The sequence below is a fragment of the Ixodes scapularis genome, unplaced genomic scaffold (assembly GCF_016920785.2).
Source record: "Ixodes scapularis isolate PalLabHiFi unplaced genomic scaffold, ASM1692078v2 PGA_scaffold9__187_contigs__length_104089568, whole genome shotgun sequence".
Taxonomy (NCBI): domain Eukaryota; kingdom Metazoa; phylum Arthropoda; class Arachnida; order Ixodida; family Ixodidae; genus Ixodes; species Ixodes scapularis.
Window position 1 is genome coordinate 38671069 of NW_024609884.1, and position 21332 is coordinate 38692400.

Consider the following 21332-nt stretch of genomic DNA (forward strand, 5'->3'; position numbering starts at 1 on the left):
AACCGCGTCGCCAGACACGTCAAACAAACCCCCATCCGCGCTCCCCTTGTACGCGTATCGGATCGATGACGGGTCTCAGTCAAAGCCACGAAGAGCAAGATCACATCAAGAGTTGGATGACGCAATAACGTCTCGGGAGAAACCAGCTTTCAAAGGAAGCCGCGCCGAGTCGTTTCCCCTGAAACGAACGGAAAGCCGTCTATGGGCAGCGATTGCGTAACTGAACACTACCAACTAATCAAATGAAAAAAAAAAAAAAATAAAAGGTCGCACGAGGGGCTTTGAAAAGGGTTCTTCTCTGTTGCCTGCACGCGAGCAGGTGTGGGCGGACAGTTGGGCCAATGGGCGGAGCAAAGGCCGCCGCCAGCGCCGAATATTCCCCCCGCGGTTAGAGCGTAAAGTAAAAGTGCGACACAGCGTCGACCAATCAGCAGACCTTGACGTCACAATATTAGAAAAGACATTTAGAGCGTGAAATAGAAGCATTCAATTTCGCACCAGCAATGATCGCAACTACGCAGTTCGCTCTGGTTTGGAACGCGCGTTCGTTTATTCTAACGTTGAATAGAGACGTGACAAAGACCTCACATGCGCGAAGTTTTCAGTTAACAAGAGTTACACCTTTTTACACTGGCGACGCTAAAACGGCTTTAAATTAGCCGAGTCGCATTTTTAGAGCTCACGACCACCACTAGGGGCTGTTCCGCGGCCTGTGGTTGGCCCAAGAGATGCTCGCCTATTCAAACTAATGAATGGCCAAACTCTCCCAATATACGGCTATGGGCGGATGGCGTTCCTACGCCAGCAACTGCCCCGCCAGCACGAGAAACGGATAAGGAGCGTTTTCGAACGATGCTCTCTTTGCGCAAACTTTTGCACAAATGTTAATTTTACCATAAAAAATTACCAGAGAATCACTTTCCATCGCAGGCAACGTGCATTCAACGTTCCACCGGCTGATAGCGTAGCAAGCGCAACCGAACGGACGTGCCACGAAACAGCGCCAGGCACTCTAGGAAGCTTGTCAACTAACTTTGAACTATAGTATACGTTGGTTGCGACGGCTCGCAGTGCACCGCGACTACAGCTCGCTTCAGCAGGAACGCAGGTGCGCCAGACAAGAGGAAAATTGCAGAGGACAGCGTCAAGTCTGGCGCGCCTTGACAACGATTTTATGGCAAGCATGGAGCAGAGGGCTGGCAGACGGCAGCTCTGGTGGTTTGCAGACGAGTGCGAGGTCACGTGTCACCATACGTCACTCGCTGCTTCCACTACCGAGGATTCTGGGAACGTTGCGTCAAAGCCATTTGTTCGGAGAAAAGAAAAAAAGCGCCCATCGCATCATCTACCAGAACGCACACATACAAACAGACGATCGGCTAACAGACGCCATCGCCACGCTGAATTCAACCTATATGCACACATTAAGCACGTTCGTTTGGAGTCGAGGAAACCTACTGACATGCCATTACATTGATCCGTGGTAATTATGAATGCAACCAAGAGATGCAGAACTCCGAACTGGTCTCGAACACCGTTTCCCATTGCTGCTGATTCAGTGTTGCCAGATTAGTGGAGGATGTTTGCCAATGCCGACGAAATCCCTAACCAGTTTGGCAGCACCACTGAACCGTCTTGGAGCTTTCCGCAGGAGCGTATTCAAAACGTCGACACGCGCCAAAAATTTAAATCCGTGTCGTCTCAAAAAAAAAAAAAAAAAAAAATAATAATAATAAATAAAGACAGCAAAAAAAAAAAAAGAAAAAAGCGATTCGCGGCAAACGGATTTCAACATTTCTTTTTCTCGTTCCAGATGGATATTTATTTTGTAGCAAGGTCCTGTGTACCGTCCACAGGTTTAATACTCCAAGAAAATGAACTGGCGCGCAAACAATAGGCTGAATATAGGATGTGAGAATCTCTGAGAATGTGTGAGGAGGACAGAGGGGGGAGGGGAGAGAGTCCGCTTACACAGTGCGCGTCGCGCACATGCTATCCCGTCTGATTCGTTTCAACATAACTTGGCAAACAGCGAACGCTGCGATACCCGCGAGCGAATTAGAGCGTCAGATCGAAGCACGTGACGGTTCTCCACAAGATGACGTGTCGTGCAACGTGTCGTCGGTGTCTCTACAGACACCGACGACACGTTGCACGTTGTCCTCCCTATGCCGTCCCGATTGAGTCGCTGGGGCCGTAGCTTTCACCGTGTACCAAGTCACGTTGAAGCGGAGTACACACGACGAGCAAGCTCCCGGTGTAGGTGAAATGACCGGTTCACACAACAAAAGGTCTTTGTGCACGTCCACGATTCAACCTTGAACCAACAGACCGGAACCATCGCTATGAACAAGAAACAATGGAGAGGGGAGGACGAGCACTGAAGTGCACCACACGACTGAAAATAGGCTTGCCCGGATAGCCCGCTCCGTCTCTCGAGCTGTCTGGAGCGCCAGCCTTCGTCTATCACGCAGCTGAAAACGTCAAGCGGTGAAATCCCTGGCTGCCTTTGCTGCTCGTCTATCCTTCGAAACTGACCCTGCTCGAATAGCGCAATTCAGAGCAGACGCTGCAAGGAATCTTCCCACGACTTGACGCGAAGTAATAAAGCCGACTGTTCCAAGTTCTACGCGAAAACATGACACGCACATGACGACACGTTGACATTTTTCCAAGCCCGCAACAACACTCGAAACGAAATTTGAATGCCGCTGCTCGGAAGAAGCTCCCATTCGCCGTTGAGCAAGAGGAGGTGTATCGCGACTGGGGCGAGAGACGGGAACGCCGAAACAGGACAAGGTCCTGCCGCCCGGATTTACCGCGCGCGTTCCCCGCCTTCCGCCCCGATGATGCAAGCGATTCGCCTCCCGTTCTTGGCCCGACCATCTGCGCTTTGTTTGGCGCCCATGTCACGGCGGCGTCACGCCATTAACCCAATCGCGTCCAGGGGCAAATGTCAAGGACACGCGGTTACAGACTCCACCCAACGGAGCGCCAAGTCAGACCAAGCGTTACACCGCCACAACAGAAAACAATACCTGATCGATTAAGCTCGCAAGACGCCTCCACAACCAGTTCGGGCACTCGACTCAAAAAAAAAAAAAAAATCGACACGAGTTAATGGGCTGCCACTTGGGCATCGTCCTCATTTTTCTTGCACAAAAGCCTATTGTCCCCTAACTCGCCATGCCAGTCGGCGCAATAGCACGGAATTCTCCAGTCGGAACAGGGGGGTTATGTTGGACAAATGTTTCGTTTCTCCTATAAAGAAACGGAAGTGACTATATCGCGCCTGATTGGTTAGAGGCTCAAATAACGAAAGCTCTCTTTCGTCATTTGAACCTCTAGGCAATCGGACGCGATATCGTCACTTCCGTTTCTTTATAGGAGAAACGAAACATTTGTCCAACATAGTCCCTCAGGAGGCCTGAATGAACAGCGTGGAACGCAAAGTGCAATGCCATACCAGTGCACCGAAAGACGGCTGATAATTCAAAAGCGCGATGAAGCTATCCTGCGCTCCTGCGCGAAGCAAATACAGTTAAATCGAGCGTATCCAGGAAACTATTAAGCAAAGTTCGAAAACAGACCCGAAAATAATTCCTGGAGAAGGGGAACAAGAGGGACAAAGGACAAACACAAATCTCCAAACACAGCTAGGTGACTGGTGCGCGACCGAAAAAATCCGCCTTGTCCGGGTATCGAACCCGGGACCGCTCCGTTACAGGTGGAGCGCTCCACCCTAGCTCTACCAACTGAGCTAACCAGGGGACCAGGCGGATTTTTTCGGTCGCGCACCAGTTACCTAGCTGTGTTTGGAGATTTGTGTTTGTCCTTTGTCCCTCTTGTTCCCCTTCTCCAGGGATTACTTTCGTCATTCTTGTCCAGCTCGCTTGCATCTTTGCATTTAATTGCATTATAATTCGAAAACAGACCCCCCTAACTCCCATACACAATGTACAACACCTCCCCCCCCCCCCCCCCCCCTCCTCCTTCAGAGAGAGGATCCTTGATGAACCACTGCTCCGACTTCAAAGGCAGAGTCAATAGACTATTAACTAAGCGTAACTGAATAAGAAAGAAGACATATACCACATATTGCAATTCAGAGACTTCAACAATTGTTAAAGAATGTAGAGCTAAAATGAATAAAAATTTACACGAGCAGGATTGTTCGTCGTGGACAGACACAAAGAAATGGAAGAAACCGACCGTAAAGTGAAACGGAAAATTAAAATCTCCTCGGATTTCCTTCTGTATACGTTTCGGGGGAACTTGCAAACATTTCGCTAAAAAAACAAAATATGCGAGTTAAAAAAAAAAAAAAACAAAAAAAAAAAACAACAACAACTGAAAATCAAAACAGAAAAAAAAAAAAAAAAAACTTTCCAAGTCAGCTTTAAAGTCACTTCGTTGGTTCTACCTCCCCTCATCGTCAGGGCAGTCACGCCACGGATGCGAGCGGTTACGGGAAATGAACAATACCGTGGTGCCGCAATAAAACCGCAGCGCAGTGAGCAAACGGCAAGACGTGATAGGCAATGCCGCATGACGCGCCTTTGGTCAGACGCAGCAACGTCGTGAGGCATGCAGATACCATCGTCCGTTTGCCAAACTTGCTTTCAAGAAAGAAATGAGTCACCATGAGGAAAATGCACAACGTGCGGAATTTCATATGTGGCCTTCAAAAAATGCGACAACGCGGAGCTCGCACTGCGACCTCTGGTTCCAGCCGGGAGTCAAGACGATGTCGGTTCGCATGCGATTTGTTGTTCTCAAATCAAAGAGTAGAAGTCCGTTTTCACTTCCACCCAGATAAGTACAAGTCTTTGTCTACGCACATTTGGAATTTGTTTAGTCACGGACGCTGATTAATTTCGGGAAGAGCTGCTCCCTTCAGGTTAATTTAACATGGAAAATATGAAAACAAAGAAAGCTATGGGCCGGGAAACTGAGGGAGCAGGGGAGACGAAAGCGCGCGGGGGCATCAGAACGCCGAGATCTGATTGGGATGACTAGTGGGTAGACCTAAAGCTAGCTGCCCGTCTCTCCACTGAACTTGTCGAACCTGTTCGAACGCGAAAGCCAAACACCTTACGCTGGCGTTCGCGTTAGACGAGTGTAGGGGAGACAAAAGCAGCTGCTCTACCCACTAATCATTCCAACCACAGCTCGGCGTTCTGGTGACCACGAGCTGTCTCGTCTCCTCCCCTCCCTCGGTTTATCGGCGCAGAGTTGCTTCCTTTTGCTTTCATGGTGATCATCATTTGGAAATTGCTTTCTTCGCATTTTCTTGCTTTCTTAAAACTTTTCCCCGCAGATAGCGGCTTAGGCACGGACAGTCACACCACGCTGACCCCAACCAAAGAAATTAAGATTTCTAACGGATTAACATGCAGTGCATGGCGAACATTTTAATTTCGAGGGAAGTCATTTGACACCACTTCCTCCCACCAATTCGAAGCGTGTTTATCAGCTGAAATCGGGTTGTCACCAAAAAAACACCAGATCTGTAGTGAACGCCCAAGAATGCGTCCTAGCTGACTTGCAGAGGTCTCTACAGTACCTCAGTCTGTAGCGTCGGGTCAGCGTCTAAACTGCGAACGCCGAAACTAACTCACATAACGCGGTCCCCGGTCTCACGAAGGGCTGCGGCGATCTCGAAACGTTCGAACCCCTGGCCCAAGGAACAAGAAGTGGTGTTGGCAAGCCAGAAGTCTCGAAATCAACACTCCAAACATACCCACATCTTACCATTCAACTGGGGCCACCAGCTGCGCCGAACAAACATCAAACAGGTTTCCCTTTCCAGCTTCAGAGAGCCGTTCAACATCGGGAAATGAGATTCGCTACGTCGAGCGGCCTTGCACTCGTGGTGGCCTACTTTTTCGTGATTAAGAAGCATCGTACGGCAAGCTCTACTACGCACCGGCTGAAACGACAACGAGAACAGATGCAGCCACGCTCTGAGGGATCAAACTCTGACCCCCTGAAACTGGAATTGTGACGCATCGCCGAATTTCCACTACGTCCACACCGAGCTGCTTTTACCAGCAGTTGGCCGTCACAGGCTCCGTTTCCCTGAAACTGAGAGTTTTGGTTCGAGCCTATAGCTCGTGCCTAATCCCACGGACCCCGTGCATGTTTTCAGCCACATATTACCGAATCCAAAGCCCTTCCCCGCTTTATCATAGAACTGCCGCTGCAACGTAAAAGCTGGAATATGTTAGCTCTGTTTTGGTGTTTGCGTTCTGTAGCGTGCAAAATAACGGCTAGCAGAAGAGCGCAAACAGACGAGTGGAAGGAGAAAGGAGGAAACTCGCAAACGAAAACTGCACGATCCTGCTGTCTTCTATTCGGCAACAGTTTTGCAAAAGCATACGCTAACTGGAAAAAGCGGAACGCAGCCCGGTTTGTTGAGTTTAGACTCGTATAGCGCGTCAACGAGGAGCTAAAGCGATTACGAGTCGAATTCATTAGGATAGAAATCGCACACAGTTTGCCCGGTTGCGAAGCAGCTTACGATAATCTCTGACGGGGGAATACATCAGAAGGATGTCTCGTTTTCCGTGTTGGCTTCCGGAATTTGAGGGTATCTTTTTTAAAATGAAAAATACCCGCCTCGCTATTTTGTAGGCATCGGGTTAGCTCACCTGGTTCGAGCACACCTTAGAAACTTGGACTTGTCCCCGAATAGTGACGCGACTACGCGTGCAAGATGTCAGATTTCCACCACCTCAGCTGCCTGCTTGCCATTATTTTAAATAAACGTAATTGGCTTAATAAGATACTTTTGGTAGTCTCAATCACGAGTGTTGAAAGAAAAAAAGAAAGAAACAAGAGTTAACCAAGCAATTAGAAACGTCGCGTATTAAAGCATTTTTGTGAGTACTTTGTTACCAACATATAGATAGCACTGCAATCCGAAAAGAAAAGTATAGCCAGGGATGTTAATTAAAACGACACTTGTCAAAAGGCATGACACTCGTCAAAAATGCACGAAAATTAATTTCGAAACAAAAAGCTACCTGCAAACTTTTATTAAAAAAGAAAAAAAAAATCTCATTCAATGCATTTCCCAAACGGATCAAAGGTAATATGCGATATTTAATTGCCCCTGTATCGCATTTTTCTGAATAAAATAAAATTAAACTGCAGTCAGGTTTTCCCATGTGAATTTTATTATCGAGAGGCATGTCTCAAATTACAATAAGCAACAATCTTACCATCTTGGCATGCATTAAAACTAAAATTGCACAAAAAAAATTATTTACGAAAGTAAAAAATTTTTTCCGCCAACAAATATGGCACACAACAGTCCTTGGCATAACAAAAAAAAAAAAATGATAATCTAATCATCCGCGTTCCGCCACTGCTAGCTTTGCGCCTGCTGCACGAGAGGTAACTTTTTGGTGCGCAGCCGAGTTTCTCACGAGCTTCATTCAAGTCGTTCTAAAATTGACTGATATAGTGGTTTTCGATTGTGCTCAGCATGTTTCTAATTGAAACAATATAATTATTTTAATAATTAAAGAGTGAATTAAGGAAGCCTAGTTATTATTCGACTTATTGCAAAGATCAGCCACCCACATAATGTCACCCTGGCCGTATAACTCACCTGCACAAACCGTATTAGCGCATCTTTTAACAACGTTTTGTAACAAATCTAAATAAAAATAGAACACCCGGTGTGTATATATATATAGGGTGTTTCACGACAGGTGGACAAATTCGATATTGCGAAAATTACGCGTCGCAACAAAAAAAGGCTTTTGTCGTTTTGGTCCTGGGCCAGGGGCCTATTTAGAAAAATCCTTAACGTCCGGGATAATTAGATTGTTAATTATTTTTGCGTAATTAACTTCTTTAATATTCTGTTTAAGGGCATGGTTTCAATTAGAAAATTGCTCGGCATCATCGAAAAACACTAAATCAACAAATCGCAGAACGATAGAAGGCACGCGCAGCCTTTTACGGCTTTCTGAAAAACCGCACAAATTCCTCGGGTTTTTAAGTTTCGGTTTGCAATCGGTGCGCATCTCGGCTCCGACGGCAACGCACCCCCGTGGAGAAATAGTGCATCCAACCTTTGCTGCGCTGTCATCGGGCGACGCAGCAGAGGCTGGTTGCACTATCTCTGCACGGGGCGCGGTGCCGCCGGGGCCGGGGCTGAGATGCGCTCCGATAGCAAACCGAAACTTAAAAACCCGTCGATTCTGTGCGGTATTTCAGAAAACCGTAAAATGCTTCGCGTGCCTTCTATCGTTCTGCAATTTGTTGATTTAGAGTTTTTTGATGATGCTGAGCAGTTTTAGAATTTTGCCGTTATTTTGACTGCATAGACAAAAATATCAATCTATGCAGTGAACAATAGATTAATTGTAGGAAGCTTTGGGAATCCAAAACCCCTGCTGTTTCTCTGAAATAAGAGAGAAAACTAACACAATAAAAAGAGTTAGGTATCATTACAGCATTTCTTTGTACCGTCGACCTTCACTCAGACATGCATTCTGCCTGCATTCCAGATTTCGAGATGCACCAATCTTTTTTTTTTTTTTTTTTTTTTTTCCAAAGTCAGTCGTTTTTACATGAATTGCCAGGATAATGTTGATACTTCCATAATGCTTCAAATACATACTTGGATTGGAGTCTTACAATCCACACAACTTTTAAAACAGACCTATAAAATGCTGCATTTGATAAAAGGATGATTCACCATGATAAAACAACTTCCTTTTTAAACTTTTGAGCTGACAGAATAAAGATGATCTGTTAAAACGGCACTTCCTGGAACTACATCGCATTTCATATACTCTGCTCAAAGTAGGCTACATTTGTACTTATATACAAAAAGGCTGTATACTGCAGTCCAGACTTAATTGAATCGGCGACTACACAAGCGTCGACCAACTACGCAACTATGAGCACATATGTGTGAACCGTACTCAGGTTCTGGCTATAAAATTTCACCTCCCACAACAAGAAACAGGAATTCCGCGGCGTATTTCAGCTTCAAAGCGAACCCACCAGAAGCAAGTAGACGTGCGTGAAAAATTTCAAGGAACTTAAAATTGTGTTGAAAACTCGGCAGTGATAAATTAGCAGGCCCCGTGAAGTCATTTCTGCCACAACAAAAGGGTTCGCTAGTTTTATCTGCTCAGTCATCGCTTTATACGCTGACTCAATTAGTATTCACACACATACAAAAAAAAAAAAAAAACGTAATGATTTTGCCGATTAGATTTTGTTGGTTATAGTAAAAACTTATCGAGAAAATTTCGAAACACAGGTGGCTATGGAGGAGTTATTGAGAATTATGCACGTGTTCGGGGGGAAAAGGGGGAGGGGGCGGGGGTTAAAGTCACAGTCGCGTATCCTTCGCCCTGACACCTCATCCCAATGCATGATAATTAACCGCTGACTGCAACTTCTCCTTGGAGTCTGGAGATAAGACTGCGCCTAAACACAACCAATATTAATGACAATAGGCAAACAATAATTTTGCAATAATCAACCCACTGTACGCGGCGTGCACTGGCTTCTTGAGAATGAAACAAAGTGGCCGATAACCACTGAACTGTCAAACCTTCAGAACGAAGTGTCTAATGCAGTAGCTATTAGGCTTCGAGAACTGTGGAGGAGGGACCCATTATCAGGACGAGATCACAGAATGATAGTTGCTGTCATTCAAGGAAAGCAAGTACGCTAATAACGATCGTGAGCGTAAATCCCATACAACTTCTTCGAGATCCAAGCAACCAGCTGTTAGTGACTGATACGCCACAGGTTAGGATGAACAAACGGATCACCGTTTTCAACAGAGCAAGAACAGAATTTTGCGGTTCAAACCAAAAGACATCCCAAAAAAGGAGCCTACTCCAGCAGCGCGGCGCGCGAAAGTGGTATGATCAGCGAACGCGGCGAAAACAACCGATACGGCAAGCAACGTCGCCCAAGGCACCGGCGAGCGAATCCGGTGGAAGTGCACGCTCCGCTGTTGGCGACGGGAAACACGCCTTTCGACCGTGTCATATCGGAACTTTTCGAACACTTTTCAATCGAAACACAGCTGTAATAAAGAAGTTGGTTCAAGTTAATCCGGGAAAAGGCGCCCCATGACGCGTTTTTTTTCTGCAACACACTGCGTGCAAGTGACGAAAGGGATACCTTGCTTTGATCTTACAAAGCATCCCTTCGCTGTTTGAGACGGCTGCACACTTTGGGCATCCTCCAGTTCGAGAGACATGGGAAGCGATATAGGCTGACGTAGACGGCAAGAAAGCTTGACACTCACCCACACGCAGAGCGGCTCTTGGAACATGAAATACATCACTTCCAGCAGCCGACGAATGTAGTGGTGGTGTTCGAGGAGAAACTGTTCCAGGGTAAGTTGGTGCCCACTCACGAAGGTTAGGTTTCCCACAGTCATAGTGGTGTCGATATCCGTCGAAAGGTCCAAGTTGACCGCCGCGTTGATCTTCCATTCTAGCTGAGAAGTGACTTGAACAGCGTAATAAACAGATCCCGATAACAGCAGGACGCTGATGACTGTGTACGCTTGCAAGCTTGGCAAGGGCAGTCTATCCAGAAATACTGCTGGCATGCTTGACTCCAGGCTGGGTTTACAACTTACACTTCACCAGATATCGAGAAAAGTCGGCATTTCTCTCAGTCCTACTGAATGGAACGCCAACCACTTTCTAACGTGACATCATTTTCTCAGCGCGAGAGACGACGAACGCAGTGCAAGGAGGCGAGCTTGTGTGAATTGCGCCGCGCGAAATAGGGCACCGGTTACCTTGTCGTAGCGTCCTAGCATTGAACTTGGAAGCACCACAAACCTGTAATATATAATAGCGTCACCTGTTACAATCTTCCTCGTTGATATTAAAAGGAATGTACGTTCAAATTAACCAAATACACAGGTTGGACGCGACGCACTACTGAGGTACTACGCGCACATAGCAGCGTCAGCGGCACTATTTCTTCAAGGCCCGAGAGAACGGTGGAGATAGCAGAAATCGAGAGAGAGAGCGTCTCTACTCTCGACCCAGGAAGCAAGCGTCAGCGGCTTTTCGCAGCTTCGCGTCTATTCTCGTACGAGGAGGCTGTCGGCGGCAAGCTGCAAATGTCGGCTGACGGCAGGCACAGCGCCATTCGTGCGAACGAGTACTTTTCTCTCGATAATATCCTTACTTCGAATGAGCGAGTACCTTGCAAGGTGGAACTGCTTATACCCAAGCTTGGTATGTACCCATCAGGAGTACAGAATTGCGTTTTGAGGCCTTTGACGATCGCTGTTGAGCGCGCTGTTTGCTGGACGTGCTGATGATAACTTGAGGTCGGCGCGATACTATAGAAATCACACGAAAAATTGCATTGATGGTACGTATTGAAACTACACTAGGGAAGCCGTAACCGACGCTGATATTCCACACGATGATGCCTTGTTTTAAGCTGAAAGAACTGAGACTTCGGGCCGCTTGCTTCGTGGTGATACTTGCGAAATCTCGAAATGAGACCGGGTGTGACTATTAACTAGTTATTGTCCAGTGACATACAGCAGTCGTGATAATTTTAGTTTTTTTTTTTTTATTTTATTTTTACCTGTATTAAAATCACCAGAACTCAGGCTACTTAATAATGCGCACTACGGGCTCGAATAAATTCCGGATGGCATGAAAGAAAATTAACTGGACTCCATTCTTTATTGACAGAACAGGAGATTGGTTTTAAATATAGTCATGATAGTTATTGATGATCATGAATTGTGTCAGGGTCAGGAAGACGCATGTGCCATTCTAAACTCAGCTTTAAGTTATTCAGAGTGGTTGTAGTGTTAGGGTTTCACTAAATGTTATAACTTTTGTTTTCATTTTTACAAAAAAAAAAAAAAAAGAAAAGGAAACGGTAAATGTAGAAGGTTTACGTGGCAGACCGATGAAGGACATTTGGCACGTCTTGAAGAAGGACTGGAAGTTACTTTAATCTCCCTAGAGATTGTTTGACGTCAACCAAATCTCATTTACGAAGGGCCTTCACCGCAGTAAGTGGCCTTCACCGCAGTAAGTCTTTGTCGCTTGATATTTAAAAAGAGCTGTTAAAAGCGGTTCTGCCATTAAATTTTGTACTCCAAATTTATGGGTTCCCCAGCCATCATTTGATGCATTTGTGGTTCCAAAAATATTTTAACATATTTACAATTTGAGTTGGCTCATTCCTGGTTCTGATGCTCATATCTTTTCCATGCTGAATATTAGGATGACCTTGCCAGATGGCACACGCTCAAGCCCGGCTGCGGCAGTTGTCATACGACAAAAGCTGCCCGAGGTGTCTTTGTGGGTCACACTTTTTTATATATTCAGAAAAGTGAATCTCTGGCGGGTTGAAGCAATGTCCCTAAAACCCGCACCATCCTGCTGTTTCTGTTTTTCTGTGGTATGTATTTCGTAACTAATATACTGAAATGTCACATTAGCAACACATTAACTCTACCATTGCTCTGTTTGACCTTGCACGCAAAGCCGCCTCGGTGCCTCCAAGGCAAAGCGCCGGCCTATGGATTCCTTAATAGGTTCAAATCCCGGCCGAGGCATCTGCAGTCTGACAGAGGCTTATCATGTAGAAGGCACCATGTAACTGAGCTTTTGATTGCTTGTCAAAAGACCCCAGGTGGTCCAAATTAATCCAGACTTCTTCACTGGGGCGTCCCAGATGCCTTTTGTTAGTTTGGCATATAAACCCCCAAAATTAACCTTGTTTACGTTACATGGCTGAGGGCTGGAGGACTGTGGCCCACACCTCAATTAACACTTTCCTCGCCGCTATAGTTCCACCAAGAAATATTCTTCAAAATCTTACGGTATTAGTACGGGAAACTAGGTCAATTAGTTAAGCAGTTCATGTGAAAACATTGGTTCATAAACTAAAATAAAAAAAGAAAGACAAAGAATATGACCAGTGTTGATACACAACTGAAAAATATAACATGCTAGAAAAGTAGGGTTCAAAAAGGAAGAACAAGACCTCGGCAAAAAAGAAAACAAACTCGTGTTTCTGCGTTACTTTGCTGCAGACTATATTGAAATGCGATAGCATTGCTTGTCTTCTATGAATGCTATATTCCACTGATTAAATGGTAACAAAACTGCCTAGTAGGTAACCAAGCGTCAAATGTCCGTTCATTCAGTAGAGATGCTCATACTTGGCATGTCGCCGCTTCTGTTCAGCCATCTCCTCTTTGGTGCGTTCCTTTCTCTTGTGAGGCATTGTGAAGACTGTGGCACATTGAGTGAGGAGCACAAAGACCTTGGTTGGCGCACAATGAGAGCAAAATGGGACACATACCTCAAGGCTGGTTCGCACATTTGTGTCCGACTGTCACCAACTCCGTTACAACTCCGTGTTACTGCTGATGACTGGATAACACTGGCACCATCTTCGGTCACCTCTGGATCACTTCCGATCACATATTCCTAAAGTTTTGATGTATCATTTTTCACCATGAGCTCAAAATAGCTCTGAACATGTGAGCGACAATTTTTCATAGATTGTGCATAGATTTTACCTCGCAAATACTGCAAAACCTTCAGCCTAGCTATACACAGGTCAGAGGTGTTCTGGGGCTGCCTGATAGATGGTGCCAGTGTGCCCTCTTGATGTGTTTGTCTCACAAGTAGCGTCAAATACATGAGGCTCATGCCTCGTGTGGCCCCTGAACTGTAAAAACATTTCTCGACTTATTAGAAGGCAATTGTTATAATATGTATCATGTAAAAATTTTGACCTAAACATTTTTCGGCATTCAACTAGGGATTCCCACTTTTAATTCTCCTTCATGCTGGTGACACTCGCCTCGCGTTGGTAATCATTAAAACAAATATAACACACTTATTCTCTACTTCTTCCAGTTTTTTATTAGGTTTTTATGGTGGTGATCCCACACAACTGCTGCATATTTAATACAGGGGCGAATAGACGTAAAGCACAAAGTTTCTTTAATTTTGCATGAACCCTGTCAAACATTTCGTCATATAAAATTAAGCATGTGTACAGTATTTAGAGTTATCATTTCCACATGAGCTTTCCACGTTAAAGCGCTAGACAGAATGACCCTCAAGTATTTTATCTTGAGTTTGAGTTAGCCTGAATTGTTTTATTATTTATTATGTAGGTAAAACCAATTAAGCTTTCTTTCTTTCTTTCTTTTTTTTTTGAGTAAATCTCGCATGAACACATTTTTTAACATTCAGATTCATTTTACAATTGTTGCACCACATGGAAATATTGTCAAGATTGACCTGTAAGAAATTTACATAATTCAGAACATTGATTACAATAAATAATGCACTCGTCTGCAAATAGTCTTGTTTTTGATTATATTCCAATAATAATATCATTTATATATAGACCATTCCATTTAGCGCTCTCCGGGCGGCACCATTTTGTTCGACCGCAGCGCCCTCTCCGCACATCCGGGAAGTTCAGCGGGTTCGGCGGGGTAAAACGAGAGAGAGGGCACGCGCCCGACTCCATTAGCAGACGACAAACCGGGAGGTTGCCGTTCTCCATCTTTGGGCTGTATCGGCGGGCTCTACCGAACATCGAACTCTCACTCGTGGCTGCCGTTGTGAAGTGGTTCGCGTTCTTAGAATAGTTGTGGCTACTCCAAAATCAGCCTATAGCTCTCTGTTGTTCTATTCTGCTAAATGATCAACTAGCATATCTTTTTTCCGTTACTTAAATAGCAGTTGAGTCAGTCGGCAGTACTACCCTCAACTACTGCGTGTATTGCGGCAGGAGAGCACGTTTTATTTATTATTTCAGACTTCCACTCATGGTCGCCAAAGGCCTACACCAGTACGAACTTTGTATAGTAAAAAAGGTACAGCAACCGGATTTACTTTTCGCCAAAGAGACCGGCCGATCTGACACAGTTTTCCCTATTTTTTTTTTTATTTGCACGCAGGTGACAGCGCAATTGGACCCTGTGAGTCTTTTTATCTAGCATAGTATAACACGACAACTGGCATACCAAAATCAGAGCATTTGCGCTTGAAACTTCCAAAACGACGTGATTTTAAACAGAGTTTGCACGCCAGCCTGACGCTAGCTACAGCCCACGCGGCGGAGCGGACCACATGCGGGGTGAGAGGGGGAGTGCATTTTTTTCTCTTACCCTCTCTGCTATGACCCTAATGGAACGGTCTATACCAGGAAGAGCAAATGTCGCAGAACAGAACCCTGGGGAACACCAGATGTGACACCAACATAATATGACTTTTCACCATTTAGCACATCACACTGCTTTCGTTCTCTCAGGTAGTCCTGGAGTCAACCTAAAACATTATTATCAATAGCGAGTAAGGTAAGTTTGTAAATGAACAATTCATGGTTTACAAGGTCAAATGCTTTTCTGAAGTTTAAAAACAAACACTCTACTTCATTCCCAGTATTCATGGTGCCCACCAAAAAGTGAAAAATGTCAACAAGCACAGTGCCACAGGATGCTCCAGAATGAAACCCATGCTGATCTCTGATAAGAAAATGATCTATGTTCAAGTGAGCAATAAGATTACTATAAGTCACGTGTTGCATAAGTTTGCAGCATATGCACGTTAGAGAAATGAGTCAGTAATTTTCCACTCAGTTTTAATGCGAAAGCATTAACTATCCCATGGAGCGGAGCCGGCGGCGTCTGTAACCACCAAAGAAATGCCCATTCTCCCGTTGGCTGAGCAAAACAGCTAGGTAGCCATTGGCGGCCGCTTCATGAGAGCGCGCGCTCAGCCGCTGCTCTCTTGTCAGGCGTTGGCGGAGGTGTGTGTGTGGGGAGGGGGGCGGCGGTCGCTTTACGAGAGCGCACGCTCAGCCGCCGCTCTTGTGGCAGGCGTTGCTGGAGGGGTGTGGGCTGCGGCCGCTTCTGCTTCTCTCGGCGCCAAGGAACATGGCGGCGCCTGCGGCATCTATATCGTCAGCGGCTGCAACCTTGGCAGTAGCGGAACATAGCCGTCCACACCAGTACACCGTAGATGAATTAAGGGAGCGAAAGAACAACATTCCTGCTTTCGCATTCACAACTCATAAGAAGTGCTTAGGTTTCCTCGGAACTTTTTGTAGCCTGATTTGTGTATTGGCACCACATTTGCGATTTTCCAGTCTGTTGGAAGATTTTGATCCCTTATTGATTTGTTGTAAAACACACATAAATAGTCTGCCATCTCTAGGGAACAATTCTTCAATTTAAGTTGAGAAATATTATCAGACCCGCATGATTTCTTTACGTCGAGATCTCTTAGTAATAAAGCCATACCCTACATAATCTCTATGGGTGACATGATGTGTTCCATTACAGATTTCACATTAAGGTAACAAATCGCCGTAGTAGCTTTCGAAAAAACAGATGCAAACTAATTATTTAGACCGTAGCTTTGCTTTTCTCGTACACTATCAGCTGTTTGTTTACTAGAAGTGGAGGAACAGACATATCGTCCTTCTTATTTACCTTAACTACCTTCCAAAGCTCTTTAGGGTGCATTTCTAGTGCTGCGTCTCTAAGCTCGGTCGTTTGGGTGCTCCACTGTTATCTTTGAATCATAGATAAGCTCTTCGTTTACACTTAATTGTTTGCTTTACCTCTTTCCTCATCCAAGGTTTGTCTTTAGATTTAGAATATTGTATTCTAGAGGGATCATAAATGTCAACAACCTCATGAACTTTGAGTTTAAAGATGTGCCAGAGCTCATCAATGCCAATATCATCTGCTTGTTTTAAAAAATAAGGTAGGAAATCAACCTGTTTATTTCTTATAGCATCATAGTTTCCTTTGTCATAATAATACACTCTCCTTTCTTGACACTTCCCTTTATGTACCCTTGGGTGAACTAGCACTGCTGTCACTACCTTATGATCTGAAACACTAGGTATTACGCAAACACTGTCAATCGCTTCTGGCAAATTGCAAAATCGAAGACGTAAAATATTTAATAGACTTGTTTCCTCTGTAACATATGTTAAATCGAACATTTCTATGCTCCGTTCCCCGATAACTTGGCGAACTGTGAGAGTGCGGCCCCCGCGACCTAATAGGAGCGCCGGTGCGAGGCACGTGATAGCACTCCTTGGTCAGAGCCACGGGGGCCTCGTTACAGCCACAGCAACATTGTCTGTCCGCAACAAAAAGTAGTTCTAGGTTTCTTTTTCTTTTAACGGCAATTGAACTCTCTCAGTTCCATCTCTAACGAGGAGATATAAAGAATAAATAATCACAAATTTATGAGTTTCAATTACATTTAAACCAAAAAAGTGATGCCACCATCCGTATCCGCTCCTGATTTTTTTCTCCTTGTAGTGCCGCGGCCGTTGGCGATTGCTGGCGATCGCAGCCGTGTAATCGGCTGTTTCCGCTCTAAACATTGCGCTGTGCCCTAGCATTAGCACCCATCACAAATTAGCGGCTAAATTGAGCGAATGGTCGTCTCGTGAGCTGTTCCAGAAGTACTCGCTATTCTAGCAGATGGAAATGTTGCTGTGGTGGATGTTCATTTGAGGTTAGTTGGTTTCGGAACAGACGACTCTTAGCTAGCAGACGACAGCCAGTTCCTCCGGGCCTTGCGCCTTTCATTTGGCGGAGTGACACAAATGCTCCCATGACGTCGGGTCATGTGCCTCACTCCAACACACTTATTGGCTCGCGGGGCCCTAGCCTCCATAGTTTGCCAAGCTATCGGGACATGGAGTATAGAATGGCATTAAATTTAATATGAAGGGAGTTTCCCGAGCCATGGGTTTTTCCTTTCTCCCTCACTAAATCTGGGGAATTATAATTTCCACTCAAAAGAATGTATTCTTTAGAGGTCGCAAGCCTTACTACTGTTAGTTCTTTCAAGGTTTCTCTGCCCTCGTGTGGGGGACGATAAAAAACGCCTACTGAAATATGTTTACCATTAATGGACATTTGGCACCACAGTGTTTATATGTTAACATCCGGGAACCGTATTAGCATGGTAGGAATATTCTTTATCCACAAGAATGAAGACACCTCAACCATGTAGGTTTCTATGCTTTCTGTATACTGTATAATTGTCTGGACACACTTCACTTGAAACCATGGTGGCTTCGATCTCTCATTTGAACCGGAACAGCCAAAGTGCACAGCGGGATTTGTGGAGTCACTCTGTATGGTGCCATATTGCAAGGAAGATAATATATTTGATGCTAAGGGAATTTCCGTGGGTTTTCTTGGTTGTTATTCGGCGACCTCTCAGACATTTTCATTCTCAAGGTCAAACATAAAGCATTTTTCATTAATATATAGTCGATCCTTTCGCAGCTTGAATCGACAGTCCTAGGTTTTTGCAAATTTAACTAGCTTTCTTCTTGCCAACTGAACTGGCTTGTTGTACACTTTATTGTACACACTGTCTGATTCAATGTGTCCTATCAATTTTTTGGGGATCTAGTTTTATTTTCATTTTGTCGGTGCAAAGTTTCACGATAAGGGATTCTAATTCCGCCCACATTTCTTTATCTTTCAGTCGGAAGAACACGAGGTTTGATCTGCGTGAGCGGCTTTCTACACCATTAGAGCTCACTTTTAGAACAGAGCTTGGCGTGCGCAGCTTCCTGTTTAGAATCATTGATTTGCGTCACTTGCAAATCAGCCCTAGTGAAATCAAGTTCTTTTTCGAGCGTGCTCACACATTCTGTCAATTCTGATCATTTCTTTTTGGCATTTCAACGCTCCTCGGAAAGTTAGCTCACTTTCTGTCTCAGTGCCTCATGCCTTGTCTCCAAGTGATGAACAGTAGCTTGACGGGCGGTTACTAATGCATTCACTTCCACATTAGTTGGGCCGGGGTTTTCTTCGACATCACTGCAAACCATTAACAGGTCTAGAAAACGCTTCAAAGCTGCTTTCAGGCACGGCAACACTACCGAGAACAAATTTTTGTTCTTTACAGAGTAATATTCAACCGTACACACCTGTATAACAAAGTGGAGTGGCATGTTAGATGACCTCATGGTGGCAGTGCAGCCATGCTACAAGTCCAGTGGAGTGGTGTCACCTCTTTTGTAGGTTGATGTTGATGTTCTTTGCACTTCGTCGCCACGCAGCTTGTAGGATGAAAAATTCGTCCAGACTGTGTCTTCTTCGCTGAAGCCCGTGTCAGCCAACGCTGATCCACAATAGTGGCTGAAGCTCAGGGTTTCCTTGCTCGCTGGGATGACGTACGGCGGGCACAATGGTTCTGGCAATTCAGCAGGCAGCGTCAGCAACAGCAACAGCTGTATAACAAAGTGGAGTGGCGTGTTAGATGACCTCATGGTGGCAGTGTAACCGTGCACACACTATACGAGGTTTGATCTACGCCAGCAGCTTTCCACATCATTACAGCACATTTTTAGAACAGAGGGCTCAGCGTGTGCAGCTTCCAATTTATTCCAATTTCGAATCATTGTTTTGTGTCACTTGCGGATCAGCCCTAGAGACAGCAAGTTCTTTTTCGAGCGTGCACACACGTTCTGTTAATTATGATCATTCTTTTTTGGCATTTGTGCGCTCCTCGGAAAGTTCGCTCACCTGCTCACTGTGTTGTTGATGCAATTTCTGGACTTGTCTGGCTGTTTTACAACATGCATGTTTAGAACTTGCAAAGAGCGGGTGGGAATGATACTAGCTGTGCCCCACGAAATGGAAATGCCTTTGTGCTGAGTGATTGGCCAGAATGATTGTTCACTTTTTCTTATATGACGAGTAGAAGGTCAAAGTAGAGTGTTGCGCAAGCCTACTTTTTGAGGTAGGCTTGCGCAACATATATATCAATATCAGATATTCAGAAATCTGACTATCTGATATTGATAGTACTATCGATATCGATAGTCGACTATCGATAGTTCTGAGCCACTATCGATAGTTTTGCATCACTACAGGGCATGCCTCATCCCTTAAATTCAAAGCTGCCATTGGGATGTGTTGGTGCATTTGATTCATTTAGCCTAATTGCCAATAAAGACACTGTCGAGACGTTATGTGTCGGCATAAAAATGTGAATGTTAACATGGAGATCTTAATGGCACTCGTTCAAAAGATAATGAAAAGTTTCAGGACGTTATAGAACATATTCAAGTCACAAATTCTATGCAGTCCAGTATGAACTAAAGTCACAATGAATTAAAAAGGTTCAGTATTTGTGTATTTCCGGGCCCGAGCCAGGCCCGGGCCCAGAAATAATCCGTACTACTTGGCCCAAGCTTAGCCTAGGTCCGGAAACAACTTGTGCTAGCCGGCCCCAGGCAAAGCTCTAGGTCAAGGCCTCACAAAAGCCAGCTGAGTCTCGCTGCAGAAGGAGAACATTGGATACGCCCGAGCAGTGGCGTCACTAGGGTCAGTGGCACCCAGGGCGATAGCCCTCCGTGACCTCCCACCCCCCGCTCTCGTGGCCTGCTGCAACACCCTCCTGAGTGCTGCACCCAGGGCGGTCCCCCTGCACCTTCCCCCATTGTGACGCCACTGCTCCCAAGTCCTCCCAATCAGTCAACCTCGAAGTACAGAATTTCTCAAATAAATTCGAATCATAATACACTTCGCTCTCGAGCGCTTATGCCTCTTTTTAAGATTTATTTGGAAATACAGAAGCGTTTTATAGTATTTTTCGGCAGATATGACATTCTGCAACGTGTTAAGAAAATGGAGACAAACCCTTACGATTCTGGGTTTTGTCAGGATGTTGTCAACAAAAAGCCTGAGCATTTTTTTGTTATTCGACGGCCTTCGAGGTTTTAAATAAAATTTGGTTTGAGTTGGGCAGCCTCGGATTAAACTCTTGTGGAAATTTTTGTTTTTTCATATGAGCTCATCCAATTTGCTACAACATTTGTGTCTCTCTTTGCGCAGGGTTGTTAGATTCATCCTCAAAGGACAAAGACTTGAAGCCTGGCGTCAAGCTCGACCTGCCCTTCTGGTTGGCGGCCCCCTTATTGAGCAGGCACATTGTCTCGGCTGATGTGCCCAAGGTGTACCGTGAAACATACAGGGAAATTCTGAGTGCCGATGCTGTGGCAGTGGACCTGCATCACCTCCAACCACAGTTCTACCTCTTCGGCCTGCTGATTCAGAGGTTGCCCATTGCCGATGGGGAGAGCATCAACCGGACGATGGTGGAGGTAACAGCGCTCTTTTCTATGCATGCGTGATTAATAAAGAGACGGTAACCTACAAGTGGCCTTGTGACCTCTGTATATGGACATAAGGGCTGACGAAGGTCTTAATGCATGATACGTATAATATAAAAGCGATTTTAAAGTTATATTACCCCAATCATAGTGACGCC

General features: G+C 45.2%; 2 protein-coding genes across 2 annotated transcripts in view; one reads left to right on the forward strand and one right to left on the reverse strand.

The window, feature by feature from the left end:
* The window catches only part of LOC8026257 (E3 ubiquitin-protein ligase AMFR), a 129546-nt gene extending 118499 nt beyond the window's left edge, over positions 1-11047 (reverse strand). Inside the window, 1 exon segment of the mRNA XM_040209126.2 lies at positions 10295-11047. Coding sequence (XP_040065060.1) covers positions 10295-10603 — 309 coding nt within the window. The 5' untranslated portion in view covers positions 10604-11047.
* Positions 11048-11065: 18 nt separating this feature from the next.
* Positions 11066-21332, forward strand: part of LOC115322256 (DNA replication complex GINS protein PSF3) — a 35995-nt gene continuing 25728 nt past the window's right edge. The window contains exons 1-2 of the mRNA XM_040209111.2: positions 11066-11246; positions 20897-21165. Coding sequence (XP_040065045.1) covers positions 11129-11246; positions 20897-21165 — 387 coding nt within the window. The 5' untranslated portion in view covers positions 11066-11128. The remainder of the gene's footprint in view (positions 11247-20896; positions 21166-21332) is intronic.